This window comes from Lampris incognitus, chromosome 3 (genome assembly GCF_029633865.1).
Source record: "Lampris incognitus isolate fLamInc1 chromosome 3, fLamInc1.hap2, whole genome shotgun sequence".
In the NCBI taxonomy this organism is placed as follows: Eukaryota; Metazoa; Chordata; class Actinopteri; order Lampriformes; family Lampridae; genus Lampris; species Lampris incognitus.
In genome coordinates, this window is record NC_079213.1 from 85,075,647 (window position 1) to 85,089,314 (window position 13,668).

The 13,668-nt window shown below is 42.8% G+C and overlaps 1 protein-coding gene across 1 annotated transcript in view; it reads right to left on the minus strand.

Moving 5' to 3' along the window:
- The window catches only part of jak3 (Janus kinase 3 (a protein tyrosine kinase, leukocyte)), an 83,639-nt gene that overhangs the window by 59,367 nt on the left and 10,604 nt on the right, over positions 1-13,668 (minus strand). The window contains exons 3-8 of the mRNA XM_056276841.1: positions 6,979-7,124; positions 5,571-5,880; positions 5,303-5,425; positions 5,029-5,186; positions 3,303-3,414; positions 2,547-2,727 (exon numbers count right to left, since the gene is read on the minus strand). Of these exons, the coding sequence (XP_056132816.1) occupies positions 2,547-2,727; positions 3,303-3,414; positions 5,029-5,186; positions 5,303-5,425; positions 5,571-5,880; positions 6,979-7,124 (1,030 nt within the window). The remainder of the gene's footprint in view (positions 1-2,546; positions 2,728-3,302; positions 3,415-5,028; positions 5,187-5,302; positions 5,426-5,570; positions 5,881-6,978; positions 7,125-13,668) is intronic.

The following is a 13,668-nucleotide window of genomic DNA, read 5'->3' on the forward strand; positions in this document are numbered from 1 at the left end:
CCCATACGAACCTAAAGTCCAGGAACTCTGGACATCCCCTCCCATCCCACGTTAAACTACTGCTAAAACGAGTTTCTCTACCTTTTCTTTTCTTCTCGCTTCGCCTCGCTATCTTACTTTTTCTAAATACTAATCACACATAACATCAGTAATGAACTGTGCAACGCTTACAACATGTAGGCATATATAACATTAACCACCCGAACACATACACAAACTTTGAACCCGTGCATGCAGACTGGAAGACGAGGAGAGGGAAAAGTCTGTAGCCTGGTCACAAGAGTCCGCGATGCATTGGGCCTTCCTTCCTCCGACAGGCGCATAAACCGATGATGACTCTGTCCGTTAGGCCTAGGCCTACTTGCATGTGCCCATGTCATTTCGGCTGGTGCTTGGACATTGTCTCTCATTCAGGGTTAAGGGCATTCCACAAAAGCTGAATAGTCTAGCTATAAACGAGACTCTGTCCTGTCCAGGTAGAAAAATAAAGCCTAAACAAAAACAAAATGGCGACAGCCCGAACACGTAGCTACATACATCTTTCGTGTAAATGGAAATAAAATAAAATAAAGTGGGCTTAATAGCCTACTGCGTCAGTCCTTATCCGAGGGATTGAATAAACCTCTCCACTTCTGCTGGGGTTTGAAAGGTGTGGGGTCTCTCGTCGTGTGTTACCAGGAGCCTGGAAAGATGATTCTGTGCTTGTGGATCCCCCGGTCTCTCAGCTTCTTCCGGACCTGATCGTAGTCACGCTGCATCTTGTGCACCCCAGCAGAGAGGTCAATGTGAAAACGGACCGGCGTGTTCTTGTAAAGGACCTGTCCCTTGGTTTTGGCTGCCTTTAGTACTCGCTCCCTATCCTTAAAGTTCATGAACCTCATGATCAATGTCCTTGGACGACCCGTGCGAGAGTCTACCGGAGCGCCGATTCTATGAGCCCGCTCCACTACCAAGCCCTCCCGCGGATCCATGTTCAGAGCCTCCGGCAACCACTTCTCCAAAAATGCAGGTGCATCCTGGCCCTCTTCTTTCTCCGGTAGGCCCACCAACCTTACGTTATTTCGCCGACTCCTGCATTCCAAGTCCTCCACTTTGTCAGTAAGGCTTTTGACGGTGCTTTCCAGCGTGCTAACTCGGGGTGTTAGCTTCTTCACGTCATCCTCCACGTCAGAAATCCGTTGTTCGGCCTGTTCCATGCGACCCATGCATTCCTGTATTTGTTTCTTTACATCCGCAATTGTCGCTTGCACTCCATCAATTTTCTTGTAAAGTCCACTTTTCAAAGACTATGGCTTTCATGATATCTTGGTTGCTATTCTTATCTGTGTCTAACATTTCGCCATCTTCTTCCTCATGGTCGTCTTCTTCGTTAGCCTCTTCCTCGTGTCGCGATTTCCTTTTCTCCGTCTCTTTTTCTCTCTTTGCCTTTTCTTTCGGGTTTTTCCCTGACATTTTAGTTCTGGGTACTCTTATACACGTATTGCGTGACTTTAGACAAGATTCAGATTAGTATTGTAGGATTAATTTACACGGTAGCTGCAGAGCTTGAGATGTGCGACCTCCTAGTCCCTCGCCATAACCGGAAGTCTGTGGCCTCACTGTTAATCTAATTAACAATACATATATATGACACAATCTTTGTGAATAGTACACATGGCAATTGAAACTGACACGCTGCACTCTGTGCCCTAGCAGTGCCATTCCCTACCCTGTGTCCTCCTGCCTGATTGCGTGCCTTGTCCAGATTGGAAGCACCTGTTTCTTGTTAAGCCCTGTGTATTTAGTCTATGTGCTCCCCTCTCTCTGTGCCAGTTCGTTTTGTACCTAGTGTCAACTCGTGCCAGCCTTTCTCTAGTGTTTGTATTTCTCATGTATATCTTTGCTCTGCCCCTGGACCTTGCTTTTGCCTAACCCCTTTGGATCATCTGTTTGGACTCTTGGATTTGATTACCTTCCTTTGACCCTGGACCTCACCTTTGCCTACTCCTTTGATATTGTTTGCTTGGATTACTGGACTGCCTTTTCTGTGTACCGAACCCTGCTTCTCAGTAAAGACTACTTTTGAACTCCGACCTCGTCTCTTGTGTCGTGCAATTGAGTCCTCTGCCTAGTGTGTCACAGAAACTTAATGGTCACACCAATTTGCATATGAAACCAGTCGTTGGTTTCGGTCATTATGCAACTGCTGTTTATACAGTTGGGGGATATCTGCAGTCAGTTGAGACTGATGAAATCACTTGAATGAGTGATGGAATGTTTCTCCCACTAAACGTTGTGTCCAGATGAACTGATTCACCTTCTATGATTTCCTTACCTGGATTATTGAGCATGCATAAAGATACAGCTTTCATAATGAACATGCAGACTAAAACTCGGGAAACCAAAAACTTGCAAAAAAGGTCCCTCGGTATCTACCTAAAGCATGGCTAGTATTATCAGCACAGCTAAAATTAATTGGAAATGATTACACTTGCCTGGGTGAAACTGAGGTTTAATTGAATAAGTATATGTTTATGTGGCTGTATTTATAGCTTGGGGTAATATACCTTTGGGTCGTGGGGGACAGCAACATCCCAGTTTGACGGGAACTTCAGCAAGAAGCAGCATGTTGTGTTGATAGAATGTGGTGAGTTCTCTCAGGCTGACAAATGATTTCGGGACACCAGGGAGACTGTAGTGCTGATTCTTAATAATGAGACAGTCTTTATAATCAATTCCAAGTGGGGTCTGTAAGAAAATGTAATTGTGACATTTTGAATTTCAAAGCATTTAAATCGATTGTTGCTAACATCTTTAACAGTGTTTACAAAGATGTAAACTGATGTGTAACTGGAAAATTAGTGATGTATATTGGAATATTTCCTTTTTAATTTTCACTATTAGTTATGGATGATTGGCATATTAGAATTATTGCCCCTGCCCACCCGGGGCAGGGGATTTATTATTCTTGACAATAGCTTTATCAAATAATAAGCTTGCAAGTAGATGTTTAGCTTGTTTCCAGTTTCATATTTCCATGTAAAATTGTCATATTTTGGAGTGCTTGTGACACTTTTAGTCCTTTTGTGCACACTTAGTATTGAATGTCCATTTTCAGATTCAGTAGGTGACAAAACTAAGATCATTTTTTGCCCATAATGAACAGGGCATCATAGATTGATAAAATAAGATGAGAGATTAAACATCTTTTGTTCTGCAACACTGTGATCTAGTCATCATATATTTCAGCCGTTAGAAACTTCTTAAAAGAAAAATTTTTCTCTGCTCTTTTGTGTTTCTTCAGTTTGTAGTTGATTCTTTACCTGGACACAAACGGTGAGGAAGAAGTTGTTGTAGTCTTTAGGACTTTGTCGGAGCAGGAACACACCATCCTTTGGCCCCAACTTTTTCAATTTGTGAATGGCAAACTCTGACCTGGTCAAAAAAAGGTTTCAAAGAACCACACATCATATATATATGACGCACGAAACAAGTTTGTACTGCTATATATTAACTTTTTTTTTCCCCTACATCTATATTGATATTTCGCTCCTCATTAGTTGAGCACTTTTATCAACACCATTGACGGTTTCCGAGAAAAAAACGTTATATATATAGTATATATAAAACTCACTCCATGTCTATACCTGCTTAGTTCAGTATTAATAAATCATGGGCGTTGGGGGCAGGGGTCTATCCCAGCAGGCAGTGGGGAGAAGGCAGGTTAATGCCCTGGGCCTGGACAGTTCACAAGTCCACCAAAGGGTTCGCAGACAGTTACTCCAGTGGCGAGCGGTCATAAGCTATAAATGCAGTGCATGCCCAAGGCATTTGAAAATGACGAGAGAATTTACATACAGTATAATAATGAATTGGAAATCTATTTTTCATAAGTAACATCAGCATTATTTACATTAAAACGTGTCATTTAAATGTTTTTTTCTCAATTTCTTTGATTGTTTTCTTTTCAAACGGCAACTGCGGTCTGGTTTTCCGACTTGCATTACCGCAGTCTGCCACATCTATCCTGCTCATGGCAAAGTTGCCAAGCGTTAAGCTTACTTCGCGCATGCGCTCTGAAAGTATCTTCTGAGTGGGAGTTTGGTGGGCAGAAAAGCTGGCTGCGAACCAACTTATCTGGAAACACACTTGCTCAACACTGCCATCTAGCGAGCTAGTTACTGTAAGTTGGCACTTGTCTGTCTTGCTCAGTTAGCTCACCGCCATACGTTTCAGTGCTTGTCAATATGAGCGACAATTCGCATATTATATAATCGTTACGTTCTGACCCGTTTTCTCTGAGGACTTTTGAAGAGAAAAAGATTATTATTGCAGGAGGACGTCCAACTCCCGAACTTGGCATCACAAACTCAATGAAGAATTTCATCCGTCACTTTCAAGCTATCACATACGAAAAACATACATGGCTAGCTGGCTGCCCAAAGGTTAGCAAACTATTCTGTTGGCCATGTCTCCTTTTTTCTACAGAACGCACAGTCTGGACCACGGCAGGTTATGGCGATTTAAACAATCTCCATACAGCAATGACAAATCATGAGCATGCACCTGTACACATATACATTGTCTAGTTCAGTATGCAATTCCTTAACTCTCATATTGACAGTTTTAATCTAGCCTATACAGTATACTACAACAGCATAATAGAATTCCTGAAATTCAGTCATGGCTTTTGGTTTTGGTGTGCCACCCCAAGATTTTCAGTTGGCCACCCCTATGAAAAATTTCTGGGGGCGCCACTGGAGGTAGCACACCCAGCTTCAAAGGTCACCACTCACCACTGAGTTACTCACATTTACTTTCATAACCTTTTGGTGCTTAAGTCCCAGTTCACCTAACATGGGCGTTTTAGCTCTGTTGGAGTAAATCAAAGGACCCAGAGGAAAGCCACATTAACAAAGGGAGGAACAATTCAACTCCACACAGAAGAAGGGGTTCAAACACAGAACTCCCTTGCTGTGAGGCAACAGTACTGAGCTCTGAGCCCCCATACCGCCTTTAGTAGGTTTAATTCATCTCAGATTGACTCACGTGATGGGGCCATGGCAGTGGTTTTCTATGCTTTCCAGAAGACTCGGTGGAGCAATGTCCTGACAGAAGAAGTGGCTGGAGTCTGTGGTCAGTCTGAAGTACCCATCCACAAGTGACACAAAAGACAGCGCTTCTTTAAGACTCTGAAACTTGGCTTCCTGTTTTGCGCAAATCATCACCAAAACAAAATGGCCAAACAGTCAAAATTACATGGAGAGCATGTTGTTAATCGACAGTAAGGTTTGACTGAGAATAGTCAGAATGTGTTTTTTACCAAACATCTGTCATCTTTGCAGGTCAAGGTAACCATTCTGCTGTCTTGGAGCACATGGTCATGGTATGCCCTTTTTATGTTTATGTCAACGATTTCTTGGAAATCACAGAAGGTCTGCCACTCCTAATGAAAACAATATTTGAATGTTTGATCAACATGTTCTACATTCCATCTATATATCTCAACAATTTCACCTGTTGAGATTATTATGCATTATTGCAGTCTTTCACTGGTAAGAACGTACATTTGAAAAAAAAAAAGTTCTTACCAGGGCGTTATCAGGGTGAGGATTTCCACTGGTTTGAATTCCTACTTCTCCAGAGACGCGGATTAAAGTTAATGTTGGCTCTGTGGTTGATTGGAAGGAAGAATGATTTACCTGGAAGGTCTCGATTCCCAGAGATGGTGCTACACTGGCCAATTCTATCAGGTATTTGAGTTTAAGGCTGCCTTCGTCCACAGAGCAGCTGCCAAGCCTCTTCAAGAAATACTTAAGCGTGTTTCGGATTCGGTAGCGTGCCAAGCGGCTGAGCTTTTGGATATCATGACGATGTATCTTGGGAAGGCATGATTTGTAGCTAAAAAGGAAAGGGAAAAGAAGTATGATTTTGTCAAATACACAGTGGAGCAAATAAAGTTTCACTCAATGAGATGTCTTAGTACATGACATCTAAGACATAGAATAATAAATGGAGCAAAGCAAAACAATAATACTTTTTAAAATACAGTCATAACTTTCAGAAGCCCAGAGTTGTCAGAACACTTAAAGACCCGATCCAGTAAAAGGCTATTTCCCAATCTCATTGTATTTTTTGAACAGAAGGTTTGTTAGTGTAAAGTTACCCAAAATGTTAGAACTGTTGTGCCCTGTGATGGCCTGGCGGCCTGTCCAGGGCTTTTCCCTGCCTGCCGCCCAATGACTGCTTGGATAGGCTCCAGCATCCTGCCACCCCAATTGGGATAAGTGGCTTGGATAATGAATGGAATGGATGTTGTGAAAAAAAGTTCCTTGAGAAACTTTCTTCCTCATAGTCAAAATAATCAAACATTAGAAAACTAATCTGCTGCTGGTAATAAATGACATCATCTAATGCCCTGATCTGATTGGATGATTGGTCAGTGTATTTTCAATTTTCAATGAATTTTCATTGTCAGTCTGTCAGTTGGTCTGTTCAAAAAGTTACCTAGCAACATTGTGCAAGTTAGCAAGCTAGCTAGCTGTCAATAAAAAGTCTTTGGAACTCAGGGCAATGCCCCCTCAACCTCCTGAGAACTGTCTGTGTTCAGAGAGGGGTTGCTAAAACAGTTATTCCATCCATCCATTATCCAAACTGCTTATCCAAATAATACTTCTGAAGCTAAAAAATGACACTCCAAACATTAATATTCCGTGATAAAACTTGTCTGACTGAATTAAAGTCATTGAACTGGATCTTTAAGCAAACTTAATTCTAGCTTTTTTTCCTTTAATGATGAACATGCAGTTAATCAAAACTCATATGGAGTAGCCTGAAGTGGCACTAGTCAGATATTGATATCATGCAAGAATCTCTGATCTGTCCAACCTTCTATTGCCTCTGTGATGTTGAACTCTACCCATATGGAATTGGCTCATATAAAAATAAATGATCAATTCCTGCAACAAAAAATATACACTGTGATCCAAACTGAAATACCTGACAGTCTTGCAGAGCTCTCTTACACTCTGGTGGTGTTCTTTCGCCATTCTCCACAAGTCCAGCACTGCAAGGCCGAGACACTCCTCCTGAGCACTCAGTGGTGGTGAGACCCCTGCCTCACTGGCCACAAAGTCATTGCGCGACTATGTGCCAAAATAACGAGAGCCATGAAACATGTTCTTAAATTTATGGATTAACACATTATGCTGCTTTTCTCCAGAGGGTTCTGAAACACTGTAGAATATTAACATAAAATGATCCAATATGGCAGCAGCTTCCCATCCAAAGCAGCTTACATTACTCAGAGTGCTATATCAACTATGGGTGCACCTAAAAAGATCAGACCTTTAACTGTCAAAGTGTTAAGGCTGCTCTCTGTGTCGCTATGTGGGGCTAACATGTTGGTCATATCATACTTCAAGTCATGTTTAGTAATACACAATGTTTCATTTCATCATAATCTAATTCAGGGTCTCAATGGGGGTCAGGGACGAAGGGGGTTCTTTCCCAGTGGTTATAGGACAGAAACTCAGCAGATGAAAGACTACTCGACAGGTCACCAGTTCATTGAAGAGCCTACTACCTTTCATTAACTCATCCCATACACATCCCATTCATGACAATGGGCAATCTATTGTAGTCTCCAGTTAACTAAAGCCTCATGTTTTATACTGTGGGAAGAAATCTGTGTGAACACAGGAAGGAAATGAAGACTCTGGACGGGGGGGCAGGGATCAGATCCGCTACCCTTTTGATGTGATGGATGCATGTACCATTTTTGCTGTGATGCAATAACGGTGGCTAAAAAAAACCTCCTGAGCCCGCCCCCAACCCAAAAAAACAAAAACAAAAGAGGATTTAAAACTTATATGAACACCCTTAAAGCACATGTTTATGAATTATTTTGGACTTTACCTGGGCAAAGAAATAATCAATGACACAGTAGTCAAGTACTGCGCTGATTCTGTCTCTTGTCAAATTGTAATGGTAGGATGATCTTGGGCCTTGACCAGACCAGTGTCCAAAGAAAAACCTTCAAATAGATAGGAGAAATCTATTAATCAAATTTGCCTGAGGTTATTACAAAATATATGATGCTGCTGCAGTGAATGACTTAATTATTTTTTAAACAGCAGTGTAAGACTGCGCATCTATGGTAAGAGTTGGAATACAATGCCATACTTTGCTAAGGTGCACTCAACAACAAAAAAAGCCTGTAATTATGTGTAACGACCACAAATGACTAGACTCGCTAGCCCATAGCAAACGGGTTGGACCCTTTAGTTGACTGGTTAGTGCAGACCCGGTTTTACTTCCCAGCTGCCCCTGAATTCACTACATTGGTGTTAGAAGTGGGATGGTAAAACTGTGAGGCCATCAGAAGCGCATGTGCCCAGAGACATGAGGGAGCTGATATGCTAAAGTGTGGGGACGGATTCCTGTAGGAGGGGGTTAGTGTAACAACCACGGATGACTAGACTCACTAGCCCTTGGCTAACGGGTCGGGCCCTTTAGTTGACTGGTTAGCGCAGTCGCCCATGGTGCAGGTGACCCAGGTTCAATTCCCAGCTGCCCTTGAATAGACTACATTGGTGTCAGAAGTAGGATGCTGAGACCGTGAGGCCATTGGAAACATGTGTGCCCAGAGGTGTGAGGGAGCTGATATGCTGAAGCGCAGGGACGTGATTCCCGAAGGGGAGGGGGGGTAATGTAATGACCACGTATGACTAGACTCACTAGAATAAAGGTGATTTGCAGAGCTGTAGTAACTACAGAGGTATAAAGTTGATCAGGCACAGTGTGAAGTTATGGGAAACAGTAGTGGAAGCTAGGTTAAGAGGAGAGGTGATGATTAGTGAGCAGCAGTATGGTTTCATGCCAGGGAAGAGCACTACAGATGCAATGTTTGCTTTGAGAGTGTTGATGGAGAAATGAGAGAGGAGGTGTGGTATTGTATGAGGAGGTCAGGAGTGACAGAGAAGTATATAAGAGTGGCACAGGATATGTATGAGGGCAGTGTGATGTGGCAGTGGTGGGGTGTGTGGTAGGAATGACCAATGGGTTCAAGGTGGAGATGGGATTACATCAAGGATCGGCTTTGAGCCCGTTCTTATTTGCAATGGTGATGGACAGGTAACAGGGAGTGCAGAAGAGAGGTGAAGAAGAACGTGCAGGCAGGGTGGAGTGGGTGGAGAAGAGTGTCAGCAGTTATTTGTGACAGAAGTGTACCAAGAGTGAAAGCGAAGTTTTACAAGATGGTAGTGAGACCAGCTATGTTGTATAGTTTGGAGACAGTGGCGCTGACATGAAGACAGGAGGCGGAGCTGGAGGTGGCAGAGTTGAACGTGCTAATATTTTTATTGGGAACAATGAACATGGACAGGATTAGGAATGATTATAATAGAGGGACAGCTCAGGTTGGATGGTTTGGAAACAAAGCAAGAGAGGGAAGATTGAGATGATTTGGGCATATGCGGAGGAGAGATGTTTGGTATATTGTCCTCAATGTGCAGAAGATGAAGGAGCTGATTGTGGACTTCAGGAGGTCTAGAAGCTGCAGCCACTCCCCCATACAATTCAAAGGGGTGGACGTGGAGCATGTCTCCAGCTTTAAATTCTTTGGAGTCCACATCAGCGAAGACCTTTCCTGAACATAAAACACCCAGACCCTTGTGGAAAAGGCCCATCAATGTCTGCTTTTCCTGAGGAGGCTGAGGAGTGTCCATCTATCCCCCAAAATTCTCACCAACTTCTACCACTGCACCATAGAGAGCGTCCTGACCAGCTGTATCTCAGTGTGGTACAGCAACTGCACATCTGTAGACCGGAAACCTCTGCAGCGGGTCGTCAAGGCAGCCCAGCATATCACCGGTACCCAGCTCCCTGCCATAAAAGACTTTATCACAAATGCTGCCTTCGAAGGAGCCTCAGAGCCCGCACTACCAGGCTCAAAAACAGCTTCTTTCCCCTAGCAGTTACCCACCTGAACCCACCTGTCAGAACCCCCCTACCCACTGAATTCTGTAAATATGTTTATACTTGTGCTTTTTTTTTTTTTTTGCTTAAACTTTGGTCTTCATCTGTATTTATCTTATACTGTGTTTGCTATGTTTGTCTATGACTTGCACTGTTCAGCAAAGCTGCAACCCTCATTTCGTTTTTAGCATGTGCCTGCACATTGTTTTTAGTGACAATAAATTGAATTGAATTGAATTGAATTAAATATTGGGAGAAGGATGCTGAAGATGGAGCTGCCAGGCAAGAGGAAAAGAGGAAGACCAAATAGGAGGTTTATGGATGTGGTGAGGGAGGACATGCAGGTGCTTGGTGTGACAGAGGAAGAGGCAAGGGACAGGAAGAGATGGAAATGGGTGATCCGCTGTGGTGACTCCTAACGGGAGGAAGGAAAAGAAACAGAAGAAAAGTAGATGATAAAACTCTATGCGGAGAATAGCTTGAGCAGCCAAAAGAAGACAAAGAATATGGTGTCATTCTCCATCTTCTTATATTGTTCCTTCAAGCTGTGACTCTTTCTGTTAGGTTTTCTATTTTACTAACTTTTTTAACCTCCCCTCTTTAAAAAAAAAAATTCTTAAATAGCCTGGTGACGCAGCAGGTTTCACTGAGTTTTGTCATCCATCTTCTGTCCATAGCTAACACCAGTTATCCCTGCAGTTGTGTCTAACAAAAGTGTCAATTATCGCCATTGCTTTTTTTTTTTCACAAGAATCCCACTTCTCTTAGATTTATTGACTTACTGAATTATTGTCATAACTTATTTCTGGTGTAGTGGGTGTCAGATTTTTTTTTCAGTGTTAAATTCCTTATTTATAACTTATTCTTTACTGTATCTAATACATTCTTTGCAGTGCACCACTGTCCTCATGGGGGGGGGGGGAAGCTTAATCTAATCTGACTTAATCCGATTTACTGCAGCTATAGAGTTAGTTGGATGTGTTAGTTCTCAATGATTTTTCACCCACCTGACTCTGAAGTGGACCAGAACATTTTCATCAGTGTTGAACACATGCGTTGGCGGATACCAAAATGAGAGATCACCAGCAGCCAATGCAAACAGGCTTTGGTACACAGGCAGGATTCCTGGGGAAGGACCAGCAAAGTTATGCAACATTGTGTCACATTCAAAGGGCACTGATTTTCAGTAGAAACTCAACAGAAATTAAAATCCAAGATACTCGGACAGAGAAAGAGGATCCCAAGAAATCATCTTTTCAAAGAGTAAAACGGAAGCTTCCACTGCTGATGTTAGGGCTCCGTATAAATACTAGAAATATGATATTATGACTTTGAATTGGGCCCTGAATTTATTAATGATGAATGGCAGAAGATTATCAGCTTTGGAAGTAAACTTACATATTCTATCTGTTTGCCCCTAATGTCCTTAAGTCAGAGTTCAAGTAATTATCACAAGCTAAAAAAATAATTAATTGATATGTATTGAACACTAGTTAACTTCAGAGAAATGTTCTTGCTATGAAAGTATCATGTTTCTTTCTTTTTTTCTGAAAACATAACTAGTGGTCATACCTGCATCTCAGGTATGACCACTAGATGTGTTGTTTTATAACCTTACATGATAAAACTCTCCAACCCAGCCAATGGGGATGCACAAACCTGTGCATTGTTAGTGCCGGTCCCAAGCCCTGATAAATGGGGAGGGTAGAATCAGGGAGGGCATCCGGCATAAAACCTTTCCAAATCAAATATGTGGATCATAAATCAGATTTCCATACCAGATCGGTCGAGGCCCGGGTTACCAATAACCACCACCAGTACTGATGGCCCGCAGGGTGTCGGTGGAAACTATGCTACTGTTGGACGAAGGAGATGGAGAGGGGGGAGGCATGTCCAGAGGCAGCAGGAGAGGAGGAAGGGTAAGAGTGTGAAGGAGAGAGTCGAATCTTTGAATGTTGGCACTGTGACTGGTAAAGGGAGAGAGCTGGCTGATATGATGGAGAGAAGGAAGGTAGTTATACTGACTGTGCAACAGACCAGCTGGAAGGGGAGTAAGGCCAGGAGCATCATAGGTGGGTTCAAACTCCTCTACCATGATGTGGATGGGAGGAGAAAAGGGGTGGGGGTAATCATGATGGAAGAGTATAGCAAGAGTGTGTTGGGAGTTGAAGAGAGTGTTGGACAGAATAATGAGTATGAAACTGGATGCCTTGCAAGTTGGGTGTGAGATGGAAAGAAAGAAGAATTCTGGCGCGAGTTGATGAAATGGTGGAGAGCATAACCAAGGAAGAGAGTGGTCATTTTGATTTGATTTTGAGATACTTTATTGATCCCCATAGAGAAATTACACTCTGCTTTTAACCCGTCCTAGCTGTGTAGCTAGGAGCAGTGGGCAGCTGCCATGCAGCACCCGGGGACCAACTCTAGTTCGTCTTGCCATGCCTCGGTCAAGGGCACAGACAGGAGTATAAACCATAACACGCATGTCTTTTTTTATGTCTTTTTTTTTTCTTCATTGGGGCGGATTTCAATGGGCATGTTGGTGAAGGGAACAGAGGTGATGAGGAGATGATGGGTAGATATGGTTTCAAGAGGGAGGAATGTGGAAGGACAGATCGTGGTGGATTTTGTCAAAAGGATTGAAATGACTGTGGTGAATATGTATTTCAAGAAGAGGGAGGAACATGAGTGGAGGAAAGTGCACACAGGTGGACTGTATCTTATGCAGGAGGTGCGATGTGAAAGAGATTGGAGACTTCAAGGTGGTGACAGCAGAGAACGTAGCAAGGCAGCATCGGATGTGGGTCTGTAGGATGACTTTGGAGATCAAGAAGAGGAAGAAAATGAAAGCAGAGCCAAGGATCAAATGGTGAAAGTTGAAGAAGGAACACTGTTGTCTGGAGTTCAGGAAGGAGCTAAGATAGGCACTGTGTGATCATGAAGAGTTCTGGATGACTGGGCAAGCACTGCAGAAATAGGGAGGGAGACAGCTAGGAAGGTATTTGGTGTGTCATCTGGACAAAGGAAGGCAGACAAGGAGAATTGATGGCAGAATGAGGAAGTACAGGAAAGTATACAAAGGAAGAGGATGGCGAAGATCAGTAGATATTTTAAAATATTTTTTACTCTTGCTCTTTTTTAACTTATTTTAGCTTTTGGTCTTCATGTGTGTATATCTTATACTGTGTTTGCTGTGTTTGTCTGTGTCTGTCTTGCACTGTTTGGTGAAGCCACAGCCCTCATCTCATTTTTAACATGTGCCTGCACATTGTTTTTAATGACAATAAAGTGAATTGAATTGAATAAATGGGATAGCCAGAGAGATGAAGAAAATAGACAGGAGTACATGGAGATGCGGTGTAAGGAGAAGAGAGAGGTGGCAAAGGCAAAGAAAAGGGCTTATGGTGAGTTGTATGAGTGGTTATACACTAAGGAAGGAGAAAAGGACTTGTATTGATTGGCTAGTCAGTGGGACCAATCTGGGAAGGATGTGCAACAGCTTAGGGTGATGAAGGATAAAGATGGAAATGTGCTGACAAACGAGGAGAGTGTATTGAGAAGGTGAAAGGAGTACTTTGAGGGGCTGATGAATGAGGAAAATGGGAGCGAGACAAGGTTCGGTGATGTGGGAATAGTGAATCAGGAAGTGTGGTGGATTAGCAAGTATTAAGTGAGGGCAGCTATGAAGAGGATGAAGAGTGGAAAGGAGGT